We start from the raw sequence: 24,361 nt of genomic DNA on the forward strand, positions 1-24,361 counted from the left end.
CCGTGCTGATACAAAGATTAAATTCTTCTACCATACAGTTCATGAGCCATTCCTTAGAGCAAGGCAGGCCTAACTGCCACAGCCTCTGAAGGCAGAAAAATTGCTACAGGGTATTCTCCAGCTGTTCAGTTTTTACAGCTCGTTATACACCCAGTGATTGCTTTAGGACCTCTCTCTTCTAACGATTGTTCATCTTCTCTATATTATAATGAGCGTCTTGTTATTTTCTTTCTGGCAAGAATGCTATAAAAAAGTGAAGTTTCCTTCCCCACAAGCTTCCCTTGACGGATATACTACTTCTCTCAACCTTTCCTAACTGACCATCTAGTTCTAATCTAGGTCTGAATTCTGTCTTCTTAAGAGTGTGATCAGCATTAATCTCCTGTATATACAGTATCAATTGATATATTTTGTTTTGAAGAATGCAGCATATTTATTGGGAATATGTTAATAGTAACTAGATTTCAAGATTCAGCAGCACTTGGATAGTACAGCTGCTAAAACATATCCTTCAGTTTCCCAGGAAGAGCAACTGTGTTCACCTCTGGGGCCCCCAGCACAAGAAGGACTTGTACCTATTAGAATGAGTCCAAAGGAGGCCACAAAGATGATTGAGGAGCTGGAGCACCTCTCCTATGAGGACAGGCTGAGAGAGTTGGGGTTGTTCAGCCTGGAGAAGAAAAGGTTCTGGGGAGACCTTACAGTGGCCTGCCAGTATCTAAAGGGGGCTACAGGCAAGCTGGGGAGGGACTTTGTGTCAAGGAGCAAAGTGCTAGGACAAGGAGTAATGGCTTTAAACTAACAAAGGGTAGATTTAGATTAGATACAAGGAAGAAATTCTTTACTCAGACGGTGGTGAGGCACTGGGACAGGTTGTGGATGCCCCATCCCTAGAAGTGTTCAAGGCCAGGCTGGATGGAGCTTTGAGCAACCTGATCTAGTGGGAGGTGTCCCTGCCCACAGCAGGGGGGTTGGAATTAGGTGATCTTTAAGGTTCCTTCCAACCCAAACCATTCTATGATTCTATGAACCTAACCCAGCAAAGATCTTTATATAGGAGGTTATTAACTAGCAATATCTTTATTAGCAACAGTATGTCATATTGCTTACATAGGGAGCAAATACTTTCCTAGCTTCACCAGTTCCAATTCAAAGAGACCAACTATAACTTAGGACACTGAAATAGGCTGCCCAGAAAAGCTGTGGATCATACGAGATCATCACAGGAGATGCTCAACCTTCATGAGATGGAGGTAACTCCTAAAGTAGAAGAATTTTCCGAAGTCCATTCCTTCTCTAAACATAACAGGTTACAACCATTTGAACAACCTGAGAAAAAAACTATTATAAAGCTGTGGACTCATTGGCTCAGCCACAGGGGCTCCAGCTACTGCTTGCATATGTGTTCATCAATGGCTTCAGATCATGAAACATCCCTAAAAATACAGTCACTAGAGAAGCAGATTTGGAAACTGGAGGAACAATTAAACAATTAGAACACAAACTTCTCATTTGTGCCAATAGTTAAATATGGATGCTGATAGGACCAAGGTCTCTGCTGTGAGCACAGTAACGATTCTTCCCCAACATAACTTCTTTACCATGAAAGCTGCACCTTGAGACATTGTGGTCACAAGTACAGCACTCCTCTACAGAACACTGTGTTAGTGTAAGAATTTATTTAAGTCCATCCAGCTGCTGAACACTTGATACTGTTCCAAATCACTTTTGAAAAGGGCAGAAAAGAGTAAGGAAAAGCAGACTTTTTACACAGAGAAGACCATTTCTTCCCCCCTCCTTTGTATCATGGGATATTCATGTGTCAGAAGCCCTAGGAGCATTTGGGCCCTTTTAGCAATTTTTCCTCTGGTCTTGATGATGTCAGGCAAGATTGCTCAGCAGAAAGAAGGGACCAGCAGGCCCTGGAACAAGGACGAGGAGACATCTGTCTCAGTTACAGAACATTGATAATGATGCTGGTTGTGACACAGGACCACATGAAGAGGAAGCAAGCTCTATCAAGAGGAGTTCACTCATTTGAAAAAGAGGTATTAATGTAATCTGAGATACTACCACAAAACCAGGTTTTATAGTCCCAAAGTTCTTTCCAGAGATGTGAGCTCAAGTAAGAAGAGAATCACTAGAAAAGAAAATGCGGTGGCTTCAGGCTGACATTTTACTTTTCAAATGGGGAAGGGGAAGAGTAAGCATATAACATGCTAACCTTTCAGTTCATGGATGGCAACTTACAGTATAGCAGCTCAACTTCCTTTGTTTAGGTAATCATTCTGCAACAGGTTGTACAAAAGAAAGCTTGTGAAAAAAAGCAGGTAAGTGCACAGATATGTCAATGGCAGTCACCAGCCCTGAAAACTGATCTTAAACCAACAACAGTAAAGAAATCACAGGAATTAAAAATCTTGCTCTACAAAGCTAAAAATCAGAAGGTTTTTTTTGTTTGTTTGTTTGGTTGGTTGGTTATTTTTTTTTTAATTTGACTTGCAGTTTCATCCTAGTATTAGATACAGGTTGTTATTAATTTCCAAGTTGAGAAGTGACAAGGAAGAAAATATCCCTTTCTCCTTTCTACTGTCCTTTTAACTGAAATTTTGGTACCGGGTTATTTGGAATGGGAAGGGACATACTTCAAAAATTCCTGAGAAACTTACTTCAAAAGAAGCTCTACTTACAGCCTTGAAGAAGCATACTAGTTTTTTTAATTACAATGCATCTTTTGTTGACAAAGATACTTGAAAGTTAAAACTTCAGGTGGCAATGAAGTTCCTGTTTGAATCACAATCTTGGTATTACTGCTCATTCCTAAGTGACATAAGTTTAGAGCTGTTTCTTCAATCTTAGTAAGTGCTTTTTTTGGATAAAAGTATCCTTTCTAAGTTATGTAAGCATCCAAAAATGTCTTTTAAGAAGTTACCAAATCTAGACTCAAAGTAATATGTAAATTCTACATGAACTGTAAAGCCTCAAAAAAACTACCCAAATACTCAGGGTATTTTTCTATTTTCTCAGGAAAATGTTGCAGACCTGGTTAAAAATCTCACATGTGCCATACACAGCTTGCATTTTGTTTCTTTTGTATTCTATAATTCTTTTTGACTACAATAGTACCATATGCCAGAGGTAGGAGGGAGGTCCAGCTTTTTTACAGCTTTACCAAAGCTCTACCAAAACCAAACTAAAACTAAACTGTGATCTCTGGATAAATCCTTCTCAGACACAAAAGCACTGAATATTTTAGTACTTCAGAAATTTTCCTGTCTCACAAGACATAAAAATGAAGTGACAATCACATCCATGCATCTCTAGATGCAAGCACTGAAAATTGTATTGCAGCAGCCACATAATTTAGACAAGGACTTCGTACCAGCATTAGTAGAATGCACACAAATGACGCTGAATTTCTGAAGACACTACACATCTGCTTCACTTTCTAAATAGCTCTTCCCTTAAAATTAACCATGAAAAAGTAGTATTTAGATGCCATAGGCAATTTGTTTTGTTCTGTTTCTTCTAGAAGAAGCAATACCAAGATCTTTGCCCAGTTTTGTATGTTAGTAAAGTTCAGTTTATTATTATATTTTAGAAATTCCACATTAGTAAGTTACAGGTCTTTTTTCCCCACAGAATTTCCCCAACAAGACACATTACTCTCTGAGCAAACTATTTGCATCAAATAAACATGCAGGCAGTGTGGATAATCAAGTACTCTTCTCCTGTGCTTGATTCTTGTCACTATTTAGCTATGTAGGCAGTGACATAATTGATTTCATTTTCTGAACTAGAATAGGCTGTACCAACAAAGAGCTTCTATAGCAGGAACGTCTAAATTTACGAACTTTTTTTTTTCACTGTAGATATTGCTTTAAAACAAGTTACTATCAAAAAGGTGGAAAGACATAATATCTACATGAAAAATCTGCTACTTAAATAACTGAGTTCCCAATTAGGCATATGAGAAGAAAATTCTAATTAGGAGATCATCATATGACACAAAACACAGTGAAGTTCACAAAAATAGCAAGGCACAGCACAGCAAAATACAGAAAATGGAAAAGTTCTAGGAAAAACAAAACAAAACAAAGCTTTGCTTTCCCTTCTAACTCAGGATATTCTACAATTCTGTGATTTTATTCTAGGATTCCACGTCCCAGTTGACCATGACAAGGTTTTCTCTGGGATAAGGCAGTCTACGCGAGATCCACAACAGAAAGTTGGGAGGATAAAGTAGAACAGAAACGTCACAGAAAAAGGAAGAAAAAGTTTACTTTAAAAGCTAGTCTGGGGAAACACTTTCATATGACATACAATTCCTCCTCTGCCATAAACAAGGCAAAGATTCAAACCACAATCAGGCCTTTCTACAACACCAAAACTGCTAAAAGTGGCAAAACAAACCCACCATGTTTCCATTTTTGAGAGGACCTACAGTGCCAGCTCTGACAGAGATACCTCCTGGTCTGCATGGGTGCTGGAAGGCCTAGAATTAGAGACAGTATGTCCAGCAAGCTACTGAGGCAAAAAAAGAAAAAGCTGCAAAGTCAAAAAATTAGTTGATAGCTGATTTAATGGATATCTTTATTAAGATTCCTGCCTGAGTTTGATCAGAGTTTCATGCAAGTCAAAGATGAGTGGAATTGTTAGTTTTTAGAAAACTGGCAAATTCCAATTAAAACTTTGTTTTCATAATTTCTGATCGGTTCCCACTGAGAGCCTAACCCCAAAGTTTCAGTTCCTCTTTAAACCACTAACCACAAGCTAATCTGAAAGCTCCTTCCTTGGGGTATCTAAGAGACACCTCTGCATTCCTGAGAGGGCTCATGATGACTGACTCCAACAGATCCCAGGTCTGATCCCTTGTGGATACACGAATGTTCCCAGAGACAAGGGGAGAAGGCTGCATGATAACTGCATTTTGCTTAAGTTTTATTTTTCTAAATCTGTCTCTTCCACAATGCAAGTATTTGTACTTTGTTTCAAACAAGAAGCTAAAAGGCAGCAACTGGACTACCCCAAAACTGCAAAGAGTTGAAGGGAAATCAAGTGGCTCCTCCCCCACATAAACAGTATTTTTGTAACATAAAACTACTCAGATGAGTGCAAATCCAAAAGAGACCCGAGAGTAAACGGAGGGAATGAAAGTTTGTTATGTGAGGAGGAACTTCTGCTCCAGTTAAAAAGAATACATACTGCAGTGATCTGAAGCTTCCTATAAATATTTGAGCACATCAAAGCCGGTCCTGTTAAATTAAAAATGCTGTCACACAGATAGGAACTAGCCTCTAGCACTGCCAGCTTCAACATGTGAGCCTCTGATCTGAGAAGCAGAGGCTCAGCTCTTCAAGAAATTTTGTTCACCATAAGAAGAAAAAAAAAAAAAAGTGAACCAGCAGTTGAGTTAGTTGAGTTTAATAAGGATATTAAATACCTTATGAGTGAGCTAATTAGAACTTAACTCTTTCAGAACAGTCCTCTTGCTGACAAGGACGGTAGTTTCTTCCCATATTACGTGCACAGTTGGAGTGTGTCTCTAGCCTTCAGCCACACTCCTATCCAAGCCCTGGAAACAAATACTTGTGCAGTCTTAAAATATATATAAGATTTTCCTGGTTTCAACTTTGCGTAACTTTACTTTAATCATATTGCATACATCACACATACACACACACGAGCAAACATATCAGCTGACTCTTCCACATCAGGGTTCTATACTTAATACTAAAGCTGTCTGAAAGACTTCAGATCTCCTGGACCTTCCCATGGTTGTCTGAAGATGGCAAAAAGGGTAGACAAAAGAAGACCAGATCTCTTTCTTTGACTTCTGTTATTTGGAGAGACTTAGCTCCCAGAGTTAACTGAATATACACAGAATACACATGGTTGATAAATTTATCCCAATGACCCACTGCAACCCCCTATAGAAACATCTCTGTAAATTCCATGTATCAAAACCTAAAAAGAGATCACTGAAAGTTATAAATGTGGTGGGGAAGGAGGAGCTCTGACAACACAGTTTTCTCAAATAAGCAAAAGACTGAGAATTTTTTCTCATCAACTACTCTGCAATGTTTTTCCCTCAGACACAGTCTTGAGATGCAAAAGATACTATCATTTAAACAGACAAAACACAGCCAGCTCCCAGACAGGGAATACCTTGCCTCTGAGTAAAAAGAGGTCTATAGTCCTTGGCTCCTGTTAAGTACTAAACTCAACAGCATTCTCTGGCTCTGTTTCACAGGTTCATTTCTCAGCTCTCAGCTTTGCTACACACCATTCAGGATGTCTGCCAGCTTGGCATTCAGACCTTAAGGTGTTCATTTACCCTTTACCATCAGAGCATGCTAGACAGCATGTGCTCTAAAAGTCTTCTAAATAAATACAAAACACATATGGGAAAGTATGCTGGACAATTGTAAAGTACAACACTGGAATGGGAACCAATATGCTTTCCTGTTACAGAGTATATACCATCAATGGGCTTTAGATGCTGCCTTACAAGAAATGCCAATCCGCTTGAGAAAAGGCAGCAACTGCTACATTAAGTATCCCAACCACTATCTTTATCTCCAAAATCAGCAAGAACAGATAAAATTTCAGTGGAGAAGGAACAGAGAGCTTTAGTGTGCACAACTAGCACACTATATATAACTATATATATATAATAATGACATTTCTTCTAGGAGCTACAGATATCATCATCAACATTATATTATTACTACTACTACTACTACTATTTAGGTAGAACCTGTCAGGGCTTAATTGCAACTGCCACCATATAGCCAGGCCCAAAGAAATAAATCTTCAAGGGCAGTCTCTGCAGAAAATAAGTAAATAAATCACAGCCTTTAAAATAGATTCTTCTCCATGAACTACAGCCTTTCAGGAGAATTGACCCATCGGTATATAAAAAGAAACAGAATAATATCTATAATTCCAAGTCAGTTTTCCAGATCTACACTTCTCTTAATCTGTCACCAAAGTGGACTGTCCAGTTCCAAAGGTGAATTCATTGAAAAGTGTGGCTGGAGTCTCTGCTGTGTTGGGGGGGAGGGGAGGAGAGAGAAATAAAGGAGAAGGATTTTTCCCACCCAAAATTAATACACTTTTTGTTTTTTAAAGCAGGAAAGCATCAAAAGGCTTAAATTAGGAAAACAGATGTTGGCAGAAACTGCGCAAACTAGGGTCTTTCCTGAATAAAAAGCAACTTTTAAATGCTTCTGATTGTAGTGTTGCAAAAGTTGCTTACCAAGCACATGCAATAAATTCACAGCAGGAGACACATACTTGCAACATGCATGCCTGTACAGATAATTAAACAGTTGTACTCAAATCATGACTGCAGATTCTAAAATATGCCCCTTACTTCCTTGTCAGGAGAGTCACCTCCTCACTGATTCTTCAGCTTGCTTGACTACTAAGGATGATACAAAATGATAAAAGAGCTTAAGCTCAAGAAAACGAAAAATAAGTTTAAGCTGGCCAGCAGCTTTAGAAAACAACAAAAATCCTTGCATCAATATACAGAGTAACATGCGTCTGGGAAGCCTGGAGTGTCTGCACATATTAAGCTGCATGTTTAAGGGTGTATTTGTGTCTGGAACATAACAGGCACCTAATCAACCTTTGTAAACTGGCTTTTCATCTTAAAGCCAAATGCAACAACAAAAGTCTTTTAAAGCACCATGAAAATGAAATGAAAAAAATGAATGATTGCAGTTCATCACCGTGAGGAGGACACTCTAAGACACCAGAACCCTATTTTCTAAGCACTTCTAGTCAATCCTACCATAAACATAATTTCACCGATGGTGTAAGTACAGTAAAGAACAAATTTTGATAGTCTACATGGTATCCTAAAGATCACACTTCCCTGGTCATTTCTGGTTCAAGTATCAAGCAGTCAAGAAAAATGCAGAAAAATGATTTATTTATTTTTTAACGTAAATCTTGTGTCGCTGTTATAACAATTTCAAAACATGTTTTTGTTTAAAAATAATCTCTTTTTCCTTTGCCTATCTTCTTTAATTTGAAGGGCCCTCCATTCAAGTCAGGAAACACAAGAAATGAGGCCAAGCATTCAACTTGCATTCATTCTGTTTTCATATGTAGGCACAAAAACCTCTGATCTGACCACATGTGTATACTGAAGTGAAGATGCCCAAAAGAAGAGATAATATGTACAAGTTAATATTTAACACATCCTAAATGGAGAACTTTTAATATATTAAGTATTAATGCAAATACACACACCACTTACATAACTGGCTAAAGAAATCTCACAGATACAGGAGATTACCGCCTCCAGATGTTACCTTTCCTTAACCTATAAGATGCTGGCCTCTTGGAAGCATTCACACATTGAAAAACTATGTTTATGAAAGTTATTTTGGTCCAGAAGGGCCTCACTTTGAAATTCCAAAACATGGACTAGAGAACTGTAATAAAAAAGGGAGCATTTTTAAATACATGCTCCACCACAAGATGGTATAAACTGGAAGAAAATTACTATGTATGCTAATCAATGGTTTTATACAACTACTCAAAACTTTCCTATAAGATCTGCTTAGAGAAAAGCTGCCTGCATTTCTTTCTTACCAAGTTATGCCACACCAAATCATGACTTCTACATACTTCATCTAGAAAAAATTCAGAAGCCCTTCACTAGATAAAGCAATTAAAACAAAGTTACCCTGTCTCATAATCACATCCACCAGTGGTGTGCTCAGAGAGAGCATGTGCCAATTCTATCCGTGGGGCATGGCCGGCCACAAGTGTTGGTAACACTACGAAGCAGGCTGTAATTACATCTAAACCATTATATTCACATACATACAGTCTTAACATAAATACATATAAATGAAAAAGGTTCTCCAAAAGGCTCTATGTTTAACAATTTTTGAATGTCTCTCCTCTTTGGGATTTCTTCTTAGCTCCACCTCCCAGATGAGCAACAAGAGTACATCGAAGAGGAAGCAATCAGCAGTCTGACAACTAGCACAAATTTCACAACAATGCAGACCTTAAAAGACTGTGAAGAGGTTTAACTAAACTTACGAGCTATGCTGAAAAAGTTACCTGAACTACCACAAATGACATTTTCCTCCATTATATTCCCCACCTTTTTCTAGAAATTAACAGAAATTGTACTAGTTGACCTGAGTTCAGGATCCAGTGTTGTAAGCTTTCTGCTTGTATTTACTTTCTTAACTTACTTCATTCTTATTCCTCTAGATAGGAATAAGAAATTTTTATATAAGCAATTTTTACATAAGCAATATTTTTTGTACAATAAGCAATTTTTACATAAGCAATTTTTGCTCTTTCCATTGTACCTTTTTCGCTGTACTTTGATACCTTTTACCTCATTTTCTTATACGGTGTCTCCTACCTTGCCCTCAAGTGACTGTCTCAGCCTCAAATGCTGACAAGGCTCTGGTAGAAGGATTGAAGTATTGCCATAACTCTGAGCCACTACAACAGACACTTCCTCCAGAAACAGCAATTCACCACTGAATTTGGTACCTTGTATTTTGGACAACCCTTCCCCCTGTAGCAATGCTTAGAAACATTTATTTATTATTGTCTTAGACTCATTGAGAAACAGTTTTCACTGGTACCCTTATGCTCCAAGCTCTAATGAATTATATGTGTAAAGATTTTAAGTTCAAAGTTTTTAACTAGGTAAATACAATTTGTCGGCCCTTAAAACTCTATCATAATTTTGCCCTTATACTATTTTCATAAGGTGATTCTTTCTGTGGAAGTTATGAAAGCAGGTTAGAAACTGTCCAATGGATGAAGAGAGCACGATGTGCACACAAGTTTTAAACAGCCAGATGTCCCTTTTCAGCATGGTCTTTGAGCCTTGCCTCTTACATTCTCTTAATGTTGCAGTATACCTTAATAGGACATTCCAAGTACAAGACTCTCGAAGCAGAACGCTGTAGCTGCAAGTAGACATAATGCAACAGCAGAAAGCTAGCACAGGAGTTATCGTGCACTTTTATCCCCATTCCAAGAGACATCTTGGATATTGCAATACTGAGGAGTTAATAAATACAATGATCCTTCTTTATAATACTGTGTTCAGAAGCCAAGGAGAAAGCAAACCTCTTGTAAATTAAAAGCAGCAATGATATAACTCAGTTGGAGCTCACAGCGTGAGGACAGTGCACAGTATCAAGACACAACAGTGTAAGAGAACAAGAAACCTACGCAAAACACTTTGATGGGCTGTCTTCAGCTCTCCCCAAGTACTACGGTGCACCACAGTATGTGATGGACTAAAGCATGATGAAAACTTAAAAGGAGGAGTGGGAGGAGGGAACAGAGGTAAGGATGGAAACAGTGAAACAGCCAGGCTAATCTAATCTGAATCAAGCCCACTACAATACCTTTACTTCAAGCAAACTGCTGTTGCGTTACACACTCTAAAGGCTACCCAGGTGCCAAAACTGTGCATATCTCTACCTCAACAATTGCCTATTTTAAATGTGAATTATGCTTCCTTTATCATCTTAGCCTTCTCCTGCAGAACACTTAGTAGCACCTGTAGTTACTCATTCCATTCACACAAAAAAAATGCCTTCCTTTCACAGCACGGAACTTAACAGGTAGTGATATGGACCTAAAAGCAGCCACACAACTCTGGGCGTAGGCAATCTTCGTTCTTCTGTTCAACTACTGAAGAATAAGCACCAACCAAGCTCAGATGAGGCACAGAACACAGCAGAAACTGCAGCAGAAGTAGCATAAGGTCCAGAGCATTAAACCTGCATTTTTAATCTTTTATTCACCTATCAACACTCTTCCAAAACAGAGAGAGATTACAAGCCCTGCCAACTCAGAGAACAATTTGAAACCTCCAGTTCAGGCTTCAAAACTATTTATACGTTTTAAAGAACTGAGATTTTAGAAAATATACAAATAGAACTGGCAAAATATTTTGCTATTCCAAGCATGTAGCAAGGCTGTAGTATAGAAGAGTTTTGTTTCCACAAGCTGGATAACTCAAGTTAAGACTTAGGCGCCAAGATTAAGTAGTTAGTACACTGTACTAAGGTACAATGATAACCAGAAAACAAAAGGAAACCGAAGCTTAGATTAGACAAGGTTTCTAAAAAGGTTTTTTCCACAAAACAGCAAGGCAACAAACATAGAAATTATTCGCTGCTCTGCGTACACAGCAACAGACACATGCCTGATGCTGTTACAAACAAAAAGGAGGTGGAATTAAATTACCTTTATTTAAAATAATAAAAAATAAATAAAACAGAAAACAAGTACTATGGAAGCTCAGACATTTATTTACTTATTTATAAAGACAGAAGCAATTAAGTCTCTTCCATCCGTGATTCAGCCTAATTACCTGTTTAAAGTTAACTCCTTAACTTTGGTCAGGCCTTCAGAATGGTGATGGGACTCACAGTTGTGTCTGAAAGAAGTTCAAATGACAAGCTCAAGCAGGATAGTGTTCACATTAAATGGCTTTTCAGACATTGTCATGGACATCTCATTTGCCTTGTAGCATATGCCCAGTGAGAGGATTTGTTCACAACATCAAAGACTAAGATCAGAGAGAACAAAATCCATAACCTACTCCAGCTTCACATACAAGACAAAACAGAAACATGCTAGGTCTTCCCTCTGTGTACCAAAATAGAGAAACACAGTAAATGCTCAACAGCCTTTTCCCTCATCCTATTCTAAGTATCCACAGAGTGTCAGTTATTTAGGTCAGAAAGAGCGCCACATTTCAACGACTGCTCAACTCCAACATACTCCTCTCCAAAGACATGATGGCAATGCAAACCTGAGCCTTCCAAACAGGTACCAGGAAATTGGTTTTATCAGATAAATATATTATCCTTGATATCCCTAGGACCGTTACTGGAAGCCAGTGCTTTACATTTAAGGTATGAGAACTAACATAAAACCAATCACTGTTGTCTTCATATTCTAAGAGCATAACTAGCAAAGAAAACATCCAACAAGGTGGTGACTCAAAGCCACAAATAATTCCACTTCCTCAGTTTGAATGGGCTTCAGGCAGTCAACTCAAGCAAGAAGAAAGAAACTTAACCTGCCTGCTCACAAAATAGAACAAAATAATAATGATTTTTTGTGTTGTTTTCTATTCTCAAAGGACACAAGCATTTCCTTGATTCAGTCTTCTGTGATTATTGCCAGACTTCTACATATCCACACAGTTATCTCAAGTCACTGTTTTCGACACTGTTAAAAAACGCTGCTGATACTTTGGAGTGAAAAGCCTACCTGGCAATTTAGCAATTTTTGCATTTTGAGAAAACAGATGAAAGATCAAAAGTTATTCAAGTAAATAGGGGGTGAGAGGCACAGTGGAGAAAGGAACACACAGGCACATGATGTTACAGTCCAGTTCTAAGCTTCCCCATCTTCTGCAACTGGAAGAAGATGGGCAGTGGCACTGCTATAAAGAACGACTGCAAGAAGTTCAGAAATGCCCCACGTCTGTTTTCTTTCTGGAGCTTAAAGCTCAGAGCTATGCTTGTTCTCTTTAAACTGTTAACTTTGGAGCACAAAAAATATAAGCAACTGGAGATTATGTAATCCATATGTCACTTCTGTTCAATGGCTACCTGAAGTTCATTATTCCCCTACTGACGCTTCCAAGCAGAAACAATTCAACCAGAACCCAAACTTTTATCACACATGAAAAACCATGAATAATATTCCTAAATCTTTCCTCCATACTGCTTCTCTTTAAAAAATGTATGTATTGGTAAACCATCTATATGACTGTATTCAGCAGCATACCTAAGGAAGTAGTAGCAAAAAGAAAGACTTAAGAGAATTAACAACAATGAATGTATATAATTTTTAATAACCCAGAATTTTTTATGCAATCCAAAACAAAGACTAAGTCCAATCCACTTTTCCCAGCACCTCACCTGACCAGTATCATCATAACAATTTTGCAAGAAACAAGGCATTTGATGTTCCACACCTTAGCTACCTGACAGAACAAGCAACTGGAACAGTACCTTGCCCAGTACAAGCAGAATTGAGATATATAATCCCTCTCCAGGCAAAAGAGGCACTGCTAGTCAAATCAGTGATGCCTACTGTCCTAGCACTATAAGTCTGTGGTCATGTAGCATCCAGTTTGACACAGAACGGCAACTGAGCTTCTGGTCAGAGTGCTGCAAGAAGTCTCAACTGTAAGGACTTCATTGGTCATAATTTCATTTTAGAGGTTTCGACAAAGTCTTGTTTTCCCAATCACTCTCTAATCAGAAGTTTTCAGTTTCCAGTCTCAACCATACTAATGCCAGGATGCTGCCCCAAGAAACACAACATATTCCAGTATGCCAGATACCACTGGGACAGTTAGACTTTTGAGCAGTTTAAGGACCAGCTGACACAGCAACCTAGGGATGATTTTGCCGAATACAAACTGTGGCCACATTAAAGAAAGCATATGAACATTTCATCTCTCTGAAGAGTTATTCTGGTAGACACTTGACCCTAATAAGACTTGGTCATAATAACATGAGAAACAATATAATAGCATACCACTGCTGGATAGGAATCTGACCAATAACCAGTTTAAGAGTGAATGTGTGACCTATCAAAAGCAGAAAGTGCACTGTTTTTTAATTTTTTGTTGTTGTTGTTCAGAGACTTTCAACACCAATGAGTAATTGATGCTATTAACATAAACAAAAGTAAGTCTTTGTGTAGTCCAAAAACCACAATTGCTTTGATTCATTCTTTAATGCGTGCCTGATTTTCAAGAATTTCTAAAATTTCATTTTAATGAAAAACACATTTTGAAAGAGCCATGTGCATTGACAAAATGGTTGGGGCCAAGAGACGCTCTTTGACTGATGTACCACTGCTGAACAGGTTCTTAATACCATGAGCTGCATGATCCCTTTCTAAATGTCATAGTGAGCTTTAAATGATGAACCAAACCAGCAGATTCATACAGTTTCATAAATATACAGCCCATATGAAAAGCAGAGGCAAGACAACATTGTGAAAATGTATGTGAGTTTTGGCTCTGAAAAATTGACTTTCAGGAGATGAAGGAAGCTTGACACTGACAAGGATGCAATGTGTAATCTAAAACATCAGTGGTGAAAATGCAACTGATAGTATTTAGTCTAGCTGCTCTGGAGCAATGTCTGATGTTTTCTCTTCTCCAAAACACAACTAGCATACCCCGTGGCTCAGAAAAAAACAACAACAACAAAAAAATAGGCTGTACATGATATGTTATCTACCAAATGTACAGATGAACAAGCAAAACAGTTTATTGAGTGGTAAATGACTGTAAAAGATTTGCCACATAATTTGGTAAATCTTTTTAGTCTTTCCTATTTTGGAGGCTGTCTATTCAGGCATTAGAGGAAGCAGATGGTTGATGTTACACATAACAAGCCTACAAAACTCCACTTAATACATCTCCTTAAAGTTATTCAAACCTGAGTCTTGAACAAAGAGTGTATTTTTTTTCTCCACTTTCACCTACAATCTCAAGAAAAGTATGACCTCAGTAAACAGCTTCTGTTCTATTCTTAACACCAACACCTGACGCATAGTGAAACTTTAGTGTCTCTTGCTTTCCCCAAAGTTACAGAGTTGAGTCTAACACATATTGTTTTATAATGTACCAAAAGGAAAGAAAATGTCAGTATCGGCTTCAACCCCTAGTGGCATTACCTTTTTTAAAATGTCAGAAACATACATTAATTGTTCCATCCCTGTTTTCTCTGGAAGGATAAATAAAAATGCTTATCAGCAGCTTGTCCACAACTCTTTTGCCTGAAGTGAATTTTTACAACAAAGCCTACTGGTTGAAACTATTTTGAAATTACATGCGCTAAAAATCAGAATTCTTTACATCAAAAGAAGAATAAAAGCGGTTTTTTTTGAGACTCACATATTTGCGGTTTTAGCATTTTACTAGTTTTTAGAGCTTACTAGCCACTAGATTTTTTTTTTAATTATACACACACACACATACACATGTATGTATGCATACATATACAGAACTCCGCAACTGTTAATACGGACTGCTACTAGCAATTGCTTAACAGTCAAACTTATTAAAACACCATTTAAGTCATTTTTCTTTACTTAGCCAAAGGCCAAAAAAAAAAAAAGTCAACAATTATAAGTGACTACAAAGAAATTTGATAAGCACCTCCAGAGTTTCAAACAGAGTACAGAACAGTTGCATTCTGATAAACACAAACATTATTTATCCGATGAAAAAGTCAAGAGAAGCTTTCAAAAGAAGGAATCGCTTCGCAGAGATCCAAGAGCGGGCGTATCGGGCATGCCAACGCAGCCGCCCAGCAGAACCAGACGTCCAGAAGGAAACAAAGATGAAAAGCAAGCGCCTGCTGCAGTCGGCGTCCTCCACGGCATTTTCGCACCGGGCTGCTCGCTCGGGAGGCGCTGCCCCGACGGCGCCCCGGCAGCCGGCAGCCGCCCGAGCGCGCGCTCCGCAGCCCGGCGCGCGGCGAGGGGCCGTCCCCGCGCCGCGCTCGGCGGAGGGGCCCGCGCCCCCGCCGCTGCCCGACGGCCGGGCCGGGCGCACGGCGCCGCGGAGCGGGGCCAGGCGCGGCCGCCCCGCCGCTCCCCGGCCGCAGACGGGGCCCGGCGCGGCCTCGCGCCGCGGACCGCGCGGGTCGGTCCGCCGCGGGGGAGCCGTCGCCGGGAGCCGCGGGCTGCGGCGCCGCGGGCTGTCAAACCGGGCTCCGGCGGCGCCGCCGCCGGCAGCCCCGCGGGGCTCCGCGCCGGCCCGGCTCAGCGAGGCCCCGGCTCCTCGGACCCGCCGCCGGCGCGGAGCGCGGCGGGGCCTTTGTGCGCCAGCGCGAATCTGTCACCGCGGCCGCGGCGCCCCGCGCCCCCAGGCCGCGCGGCGCACGTGGGGCCGCGGCCCGGCCCGGCGCGGGCTTTGTGCCGCCAGGTGCCGGGCGGCCGGGCCCGCGGAGCCATCTTGGGGCAGGCGGCGCTCCCCGGCTGGCGCTCACCTGCACGATCTCGCCCTCAGCGCTCAGCGTGGCCCCCGCGCGGGAGAAGCGGCCCTGCAGCCCCGTGGTGTAGGTGGTGTAGTCGCCGCTGGGGCTGGACTCGAAGAGCACCACCTCCACGAACGCCGTCTCCTTGCCCAGCGCCGCGCCCGGCGCCGCGGCCAGCAGCAGCCCGAGCAGCAGCAGCGGCGGCGGAACGGCCAGCCCCGCGCCGGCCCCGCAGCCCCTCATCGCGCGGCGGGGGGGAGCGGCGCCCCGCCGCCGCGCATCGCTCGCGAGCGGCTCCAGCTCCGGGGCCGGGGTTCCGGGCGGGTCAGCGCCCCATGGCAGCGGCCCTCCCGCCGCGCTGCGCCGCGCCCCGCTCCTCGCCGCCGCCAGCCCCGCGCTCCCCGTCCCTCGCCCCGGCTCCTCTCCGCCCTGCCAAGCCGCTTCCCTTTCATCTGCTCCACGTGACGGCCACCGCGGGGTTATCTCCGCCCTCCGCGCGTCTCTGACCCGCTCCGTCCCTCCCTCGGCGCACACACGGCCCGCGGCTCGCCGAGCTGCGCCGGGAGGCGCTGGGTGCCGCGAGCGGGCGGCCGTGGGACGGCCCGGCCCGGCCCGGCCCGGCTCCTCGGCCCGGCTCCTCGGCCCGGCCCGAGCACCGCTGGAGCCGCGAGGGCGGCCGGGCGGCACCGCGCCGCGCGCCGCTCGGGAAGGCCCTGGCAGGGCCGGGCTGCCCCACGCGGGTCAGGCCTTCAGGGTCGGGAGCACCTGGGCCGCGAGAAGCGGCCCGTGGCGCCCGCCGGGGCCCGACCCGCGGGGACGGGGCTGTTGGGCTGCCCGGCCCGCGAGGCCGTCGCGAAGCGGAGCCGCGGAGGCTGGAGCGGGCCGGCCGCAGCCGCCGGCCGCCGGGCTTCTCCTAGCCTGCGCCTCAGGAGTGCCCGAGTGCAGGAGGCACGGAGCTCTTGGGCGTGAGGGCTTCGCGGCTGCTGGTGGTACACGTCCCGTGAACGGACGCACCCTGAGCGGTCAAGAGCCATCTTTTTCTCTTTATAACCAAATGCAGCGTTCTTTCTGTGAAGGAGAGACGCTGCTGCTCTGCAGCACATGCATGGCAGTAATCTAACGTTTGCCATTTCCTGCATGCTGCTAGCATCCAGCACATTCCGTATGTGCGTGTGGAGCAGGAATGACCCAGCTCCTTGAACTCAATACTCTGCAAGAGTATGAGACAAGACAGTCAGATCCTTAGTGTGACACAGCGAGCAGCATTACCTTAACAAGTCACTGAACATTTCCCCATTAAGGAAGGGTCAAGAAGGGATCAAAGAAACATATGTTTTGGGCTTCTACCATGGGCCACAAAATACCCCCATAACCAGAAAGACAAGTACAATGGATCCAAGGCTGCCGAAACCACTACATGTGTAGAATTGTAGCTGGAAGGAGCATCATTGTGCTCTAGCCAGGTTACAATACAGAGCACACTACACAAGCTCAAATGTGGTCAACACACATAATTTTTATATTATGAAGTTATGGTTCAGTATGATTTCAGAAATGCATAGCATCTACTGCACATTAATTCCTTACTGCAAACTACCTCTACTTGAATTTCCTTCATCTGTGAAACAAATGGCTGATATTTGGATATCATAGGCTTCCCTGCATCATAACCAACATGGGAACAGCTTAAACGATGAGAACTCTGGGAGATTTTCTCCCAGTCAGCTACATTATCTCGCAACCTATAGAAAAAGGTGAGATGTATGCAGGGGTGACTGTTACTACGATGAGGGTTGCTGTTATGTGGGCCCTCGTGCATGTATCACGAGGAGAAAGTCTTTTGACATTCAGCTAGTTTTCTTTCTTCAATAACTTCAGTGGTTTAAGCAAATGACATCTAGAGTTTTTAACCTGATGCCTTCTCATTCCTTCAGGATTCCAGAAGAGGTTCTGTAGGCCTTATGCTCTTCCGTTCTTTTTCCTTTTAATGAGAACAGGTCTCTAAAATGAAGAATCAAAACATACCATTTTCTCTTGCTTCTCCACAGATGACTCATTTTGCTTACAACCTATTCACCTGTTTCAAGAAGTCCTTTCCAAAAATCTTGAGTAGGATTTTGTATCTCAAGGAAAATATTTTAGAGGTAGCTCTGCTCTCCAGTGCTGTAATAAATGCATAAGGCTTCCCTGTTCATCCTACCTGACCCATGCCAAGGGGTAGATCTGATCATGGGGTCCTTCCTACCAGCCCAGCCATATTTTGCTTCTTCAGAGAAGGAAAAACAAGAAAGGAACAGGAAGCCATGAGCTGCTGAAGGACAACTGCCTACTTCACAAATCTCCCAAAACAGTTGCTTCCTGTATCAGAATGGGACTTAATCAATCACAGTGCCAAAGGAACCATAAACTACTATAGAGGAGACAGCACTGAGAACACGCAGCTCCAACAAAGTGTTAAAGGAGTAAACTACCACATGGAATACCTATCCATTTGCATGTGAAAGGCAGTGAAGCAACTCATTTTTAGTTAATAGTTTTATTTCTACTTAGTGTTTGAAAGCAACTTGCTTTTCTAAACCCACCCTCCATCAATGTTTTGAGATTAAGTCACCATTAAGAACGAGTTTTTTTTCCTGACATTCATCTGACCCATTTATGACATTGTTAAATTCCATAGACACCCCTCCCCCCCCCCCCCCCTTTATGTGAATTGTCTTTAATTTCTAGTCTTTAGCAAGTTTTTATACCCTGCTTGTCAGATTTGGGATGTCTTTTTTCATGACATATTTTTCTTGTAAAAAAGTGCCACTGTAAATCGAATTACCTTAAATAATAACGCATTCATTGAAATAAACTGCTTAAGTTGTTGCAGGTCAATGCATCTCAACTGTCCTAAACTCAATGGGTATCTAATCAGGTGATGGGCAGTAGAAAGAGTTGGAATTTCAGTGTCAGAGGTTAGTGGGGTGTGTGCATGTTGTCAAATAGAAAGTAACAAACAATGCCTCTTGCAGAATACGTTGTCCCATTGGACACCCTTACATAGCTTGGAGGAACTGCCCAGCATTATGATATTTCTTCCCCACTGTTGCAGGCACAGTGAGAGCCCGAGGACAGTTTCAGACTGGATGTGCCAACTGGTGAGTTTTGTACTGAGCACACCTTGCCATACTTAGCAGAAGTTTGCCTGTTTTGGTGGAAGTACTTATTTTAAACATCTCTTCCTTTATCACTTGTTCCACTTCAGTGATGCTTCCTTAACTATGCCAATGTAGCTTTTGTGGAGCTGTATGGCAAATTGAATTAGAGAAGAGACCCATGCTAAAAACAGCCCAGGAGGGGAAGGATTATTTTTATATTGAAGCAGCAAGCTAAAATAATATTGGGAAGTGTAATTTTAGGTGTGGAGATGTGAGCTGGAAAGCCAGGAGTTCTAGGAGGCCTGGACAAGAGCTCAGCATGTGTGAAAGACAGCTTCAGTCCTACAAAAGCTGGAAAGAACTTGACATTCCTGATTCCCAGCTGTGAAACTAAGAAGTTGAGAATGCTGTGTCCTTCTCTGCTGGTCAACAAAGTGGATTTGAATTTACTGCTGCAGTCTAACGGTTCAAATGTTAGGCAACTCTGTCAGTTCCATTGCATCAAACTTAAATGCCTTCAGTAAGCATCCATGTATGCTACATCCGCCCCCCCTCTTCTGTTTAATCTTTAAAAATTACATAAACACCATACCCTGAGATATTAGTAAGATTTCGGATTTAAAGATCAAGAAAACAGGGAGTACCCAGATTAGACGATTCAACAGTGATCTTGTTCCCTGTCTACATATACTGTGAAAGTCTTCTGTTACATGGGTACATTTTTCCCCATAGAGCTTTGCTTCACAGAAGGATCCCATTGCAGATACAAATCAAGGAAGTACAGGGAAAAAATATTATAGATAAGACCCTTGCCTTAGTTATTAATGAAACACAATCATCAGTACTCTTTGGATATTATCTAGGAATAGGCTCTCTTATACCCACCTAGAAGTGGTGTCTTTCCAGATTACGTTGAGAGTTAGGAATGCAGAAATGGCAGGACAAATAAACCTGGAAACTAACTAGTGAAAATATAGGAATGGGGCTCTATACAACAAATAGATGGCATCCTAGCGCCAAAATAAAAGCTGGTAAAGATATGATCCACCCTTCAAAATGATTCATATCTGTGGACTGCAGGCATAGCAAAATCTCCCTGCAGTAAAATACCAAAGACTGACATGAGGCACTAGGTCTCAGATCACTGAGTTCCCCCTACTTGGGCAGAAATCCAAGCAGGAGGTTGCAGAAAAAAAAAGGACTGTCTATTATTAAAACAATAAAATATTTCAAATTGCCTTCTTTCTCACCTAGCATCATATAGCTGCCAATTCAGTTATGCCATAATACATCAAATACGTTTTCTTTTTTCCCCTCTACACAACAAACCAAGGTACAAGTTCTGAAATACAGAAGCCTCAAGCATTTATAACTGCAACTGAGGTCAATGAGAGCTGTGGTTTTAACATAATGAAATGATATATAACGCGAAAAGGTCTGAGAAAGTATGTCCTGAAAAGAGGGCAGTCAACATCAATGGATGCTTTTGACACTAAACTTCCTACGTCTCATTTTCCTGGCAAAGAAATGGGTACTATAGGGTTCTCCTCCTCACACAGTGCTCCTGAGAGAAAACAATGCTAATGTAGTACCCACAGACTACTGTGATTAATGTTACAGAAAAGGCCCAAAACGAAACTAATGATTTTGTACCAAGAGCAAAGATGGAATATTGTGCAGGAAGTACAGCCCTGCACATCAGACAAGAAGAAAACAAAACACTGATAACCACTCACAATGTGATCACCAGCCATTCTCAATATTAAATGAGGCAGTAATCCAGCTTCCTCAATCTTTGCTATCCCTATATTTGAAAAAAGATGTCTGAAAGCTGCTTTCTGTCATATCCATGCAGTCAACCACAAATACAGCACACTGGAGAACCCCTTGAGAACCTCTTTTAGCCTCATTCCATAATGAAATTAAACATGCGTTATCTGCCTGACAGCCCCATCATCCTTGCGAACATATTAGCTACTTTTAACAAAGCTTAAGGGCAGATTGGAGGTCTTAAGACAGTATATTCTTGCAATTTTGTGAAAATAAGAGGCTCTGGACTTGGTACTGCAGCAGCATCCAGAAGGACATGCAGGAGACAGGGAAAGCTAGGGCAAAAGCTGAGCTTTTTCAATTCCACTGCCCAAAGAACAGTCTGTTTGTTGTTGATCTTACAGATCTGTTTGTTTTAATAAAAAGGATCCTTTCTAATGTATCCCATTTAATTAACATGAAGGTTTTGTAACTAATATGCATTTTAAGGAGTTACCACTGTGAAGTGACATAAAGAAATGTGTGCATGTAAATGTTTGGTATAGAAGTGTCCCTTGGGGGGTGGGGGGGGGGGATGGTGTTCAGCTGTTACACATTCAGCATGGCAGAAGCCAGAAAAAACGTATGTGCACAGCAGCAGATTAGCTACAGCATATGTTGTCTTTTGCTCGAGGGGGATGCTTAAGGAATGTGAAAAGCAGGGAAGACAAGAACTCAGGTTGCTGAAGGGAGGTGATAAGGGTAGGGTCCCAGCAATACTAAGAAAAAATATACAGAAAACAATGTATCTTTGGGTCTATTGTTTTGGCACTAGCTTCTTTATCCTCCTGACTACTGAGTGACCCTGGCTGAAAACTAGTATCAGTTATTAGCAGAGCAAAGAGCAGATGACATTTTCAATTAAATGCTTTTTTCTGACAAATTACCAAAACCCAACCTCTTCTAAGCTACCTGACAACCTGCAACACTCTTAGGTTTTGTTTATTTAGTCTGTGATAAGTAGAGCAAAAACAGCACTCAAAAGACTGGCTGAACTTTCAGCCAATAATCATGTGAACTTTTAAAGAATTTTTCTCAGATAGCATCAAAAATTTTAGCATCACAAAGGAAAATATGGTACCTTCTCAAAGAAATAAATAAATTAACCAATGAGCATGGATTAAAAATTCACTTCAGTTACTGTGAATTTTGAATTTCTGTCTGATTGAGACTGTTTTCAGTGTCAACAAGACCTTGTGTGGAGCATAATTCATCTTTCATTCACTCTGAAAAGAAAAAAGAAAATCTCTTATAAGGGGCAGCTTGAACAAATTAAATAGTAAGAAAAAGATGGTTCTTATTCCTGTGATTTATCATATGAAGTGATCTGAGAACACCAGATAATTCAGACTGGCATATTTCAGCGGGGAATCCATTCACAATGGTGAGGGCAACATGTCACTGCAGAGTCCAGTGACTGTCTCCCCCCACTGGTGAGCAATGACCTTTTCACATTTGTGCTGTAACAACTGAAGTATTTGCAATACTGTACCCACATAGAAGGTAATGGTACTCTTTTTCCTTTTAACTAACTGGTATTCATCACAAGTCTCACCACAAGCTGCCGTTAAAAAAAAAAAAAAAAAAAAAAAAAAAAAAAAAAAAAAGAGAAGAGAGAGGAGGGGAGGAGAGGGGATTGTTGCTATCTCCAGCTAATAAAAAAATTCTGATCATACAGAACCAAAAGAGAATGCTAGATGAGAATAATCATTTATTTGGGGGGGGTGGGAGGGGAGGGCAAAGTCACCTTCTTTGTCCCCCCATGAAAAAACATAGTATCTCACTTCAGCATTAGACTTTAAATAATAATTCTGACACACCTTTGGGTTGAAAAATCAGTCTGTGTATGATGACTGCAGACAGTTGGGCTAATTCATAAATTATCGCTCCAAAGCATTTGGAGAAGGATTGAGAATGTGAGCACAAAAACAAGCTACCATGAAATAACTGTGGGCATGAGATTACGTCACATTAACTAGAGGATGTAAACGTGCATACAGTTAGCTCAAATTGCTTCTAGGTTATAAATTCACACAGTAGCTTAATCACAGCCATTCACTTGTTCATCCATGCCTAAGACACTGCCTTTTCTTTCAAAGTCCAGGTCAGATACAACAGAAACTGAGAAAAATATCACTGACTGATCAAAAAGAAGCATGCCAATACAACTGGATTAAAATGAAAGAATTATGATTAAACATTACATTTTAAACACTGCCAAAATAACAAAGTCTGGATAGTACCAGTGGATTTGTTGGTAAGTATTCTTAATAATGGTTTATGAGTGCTATAAATGCCCGTTTTAACTGAGACTAGCAATTTTCCTTTGAAGTTGATTTGCATCTCCGTTTCTATCTGCTGTCCTTCCTAGAGGAAGAACTGCCTGCCATTTCCTTTGATCAAATCATTAAACTGAAGCAAAGGAAAAAAAGGGTCCCATAGTATAACCATAAATTACATTGACTCAGCATCTTCTTTCTACATTACAGATATTTATTTAGTATTTACTTTGGAATTCTGGGCTGTTATGCTACATTCAAGTTTAAGAAGCAAGTCGTGTTTCAGAGGTCCCCTTGTGTAGATTAAAGAACATCATTGAGGGATTCAGGACATACTTTAATTGCACTGTGCAGTGCGGTGACATCTACCTTTGCTTTAAATGGGTATCACAAGCAATCTAACACCAGCAGCAGAGTTCTGTACAACTGGATAGAGGTTCTGATGACCAAAGGAACTTACTTGACTCTTAACTGAGTGAGAAGGTAAGTTTTCCATTAGAGTAATTCTTAAATCAAACTTGAGAACTGTGTTTTCATAGTAAACTGTACCTGAGAAGTCCTCACAGCAGAACAAGCAGCCATATAAAGGATGAAGAGAGCTGCTTATCTCATTCATACCACCACATGTGCCTTTCCAGATGATTTCAGTAACTGATAACTCAGACTTTCTACTGTCCATGTTCCCTACACGTTTTAACACCACCCTCTGCAGAGACCAGGACAACAGCATATTTCATAAGCAAATGAAATTGCTGTACCTCCTAATAAGCATGTCAACAGGAGATACATCATTTTCTGTGTAAATTCACATACATGCCTGCCCACTTTAATCACCAGGTAAAATTGTTATCCTACATCTCTGGAGACATGATTGCACAGCACAAAGTCTCAGGTTTGACTGAAAGCTTTACTCAAATATGCCTGAGTGCCTGATGAGTTTCCATTACTGAAGCAGCATCAACAGTTACCATCTTTTGGTACATGGAAATATATCTCCAACACCCCTTAAGTCACATCTGCTGCTGCATTTCAGGAAGAGATGCTGAGATGCACTAAAGCTGAGCAACCAGTAGGTGACCTCCTACACTCGAAGAGCTAGAGA

The 24,361-nt window shown here is 41.5% G+C and overlaps 1 protein-coding gene across 1 annotated transcript in view; it reads right to left on the bottom strand.

The window, feature by feature from the left end:
• ZNRF3 (zinc and ring finger 3) overlaps positions 1–16,453 on the bottom strand; it is a 94,790-nt gene extending 78,337 nt beyond the window's left edge. The window contains exon 1 of the mRNA XM_082774035.1: positions 16,044–16,453. Coding sequence (XP_082630161.1) covers positions 16,044–16,274 — 231 coding nt within the window. The 5' untranslated portion in view covers positions 16,275–16,453. The remainder of the gene's footprint in view (positions 1–16,043) is intronic.
• Between the last annotated feature and the right edge of the window lie 7,908 nt (positions 16,454–24,361).

Source organism: Aythya marila (genome assembly GCF_965140915.1).
Source record: "Aythya marila genome assembly, chromosome: 17".
In the NCBI taxonomy this organism is placed as follows: domain Eukaryota; kingdom Metazoa; phylum Chordata; class Aves; order Anseriformes; family Anatidae; genus Aythya; species Aythya marila.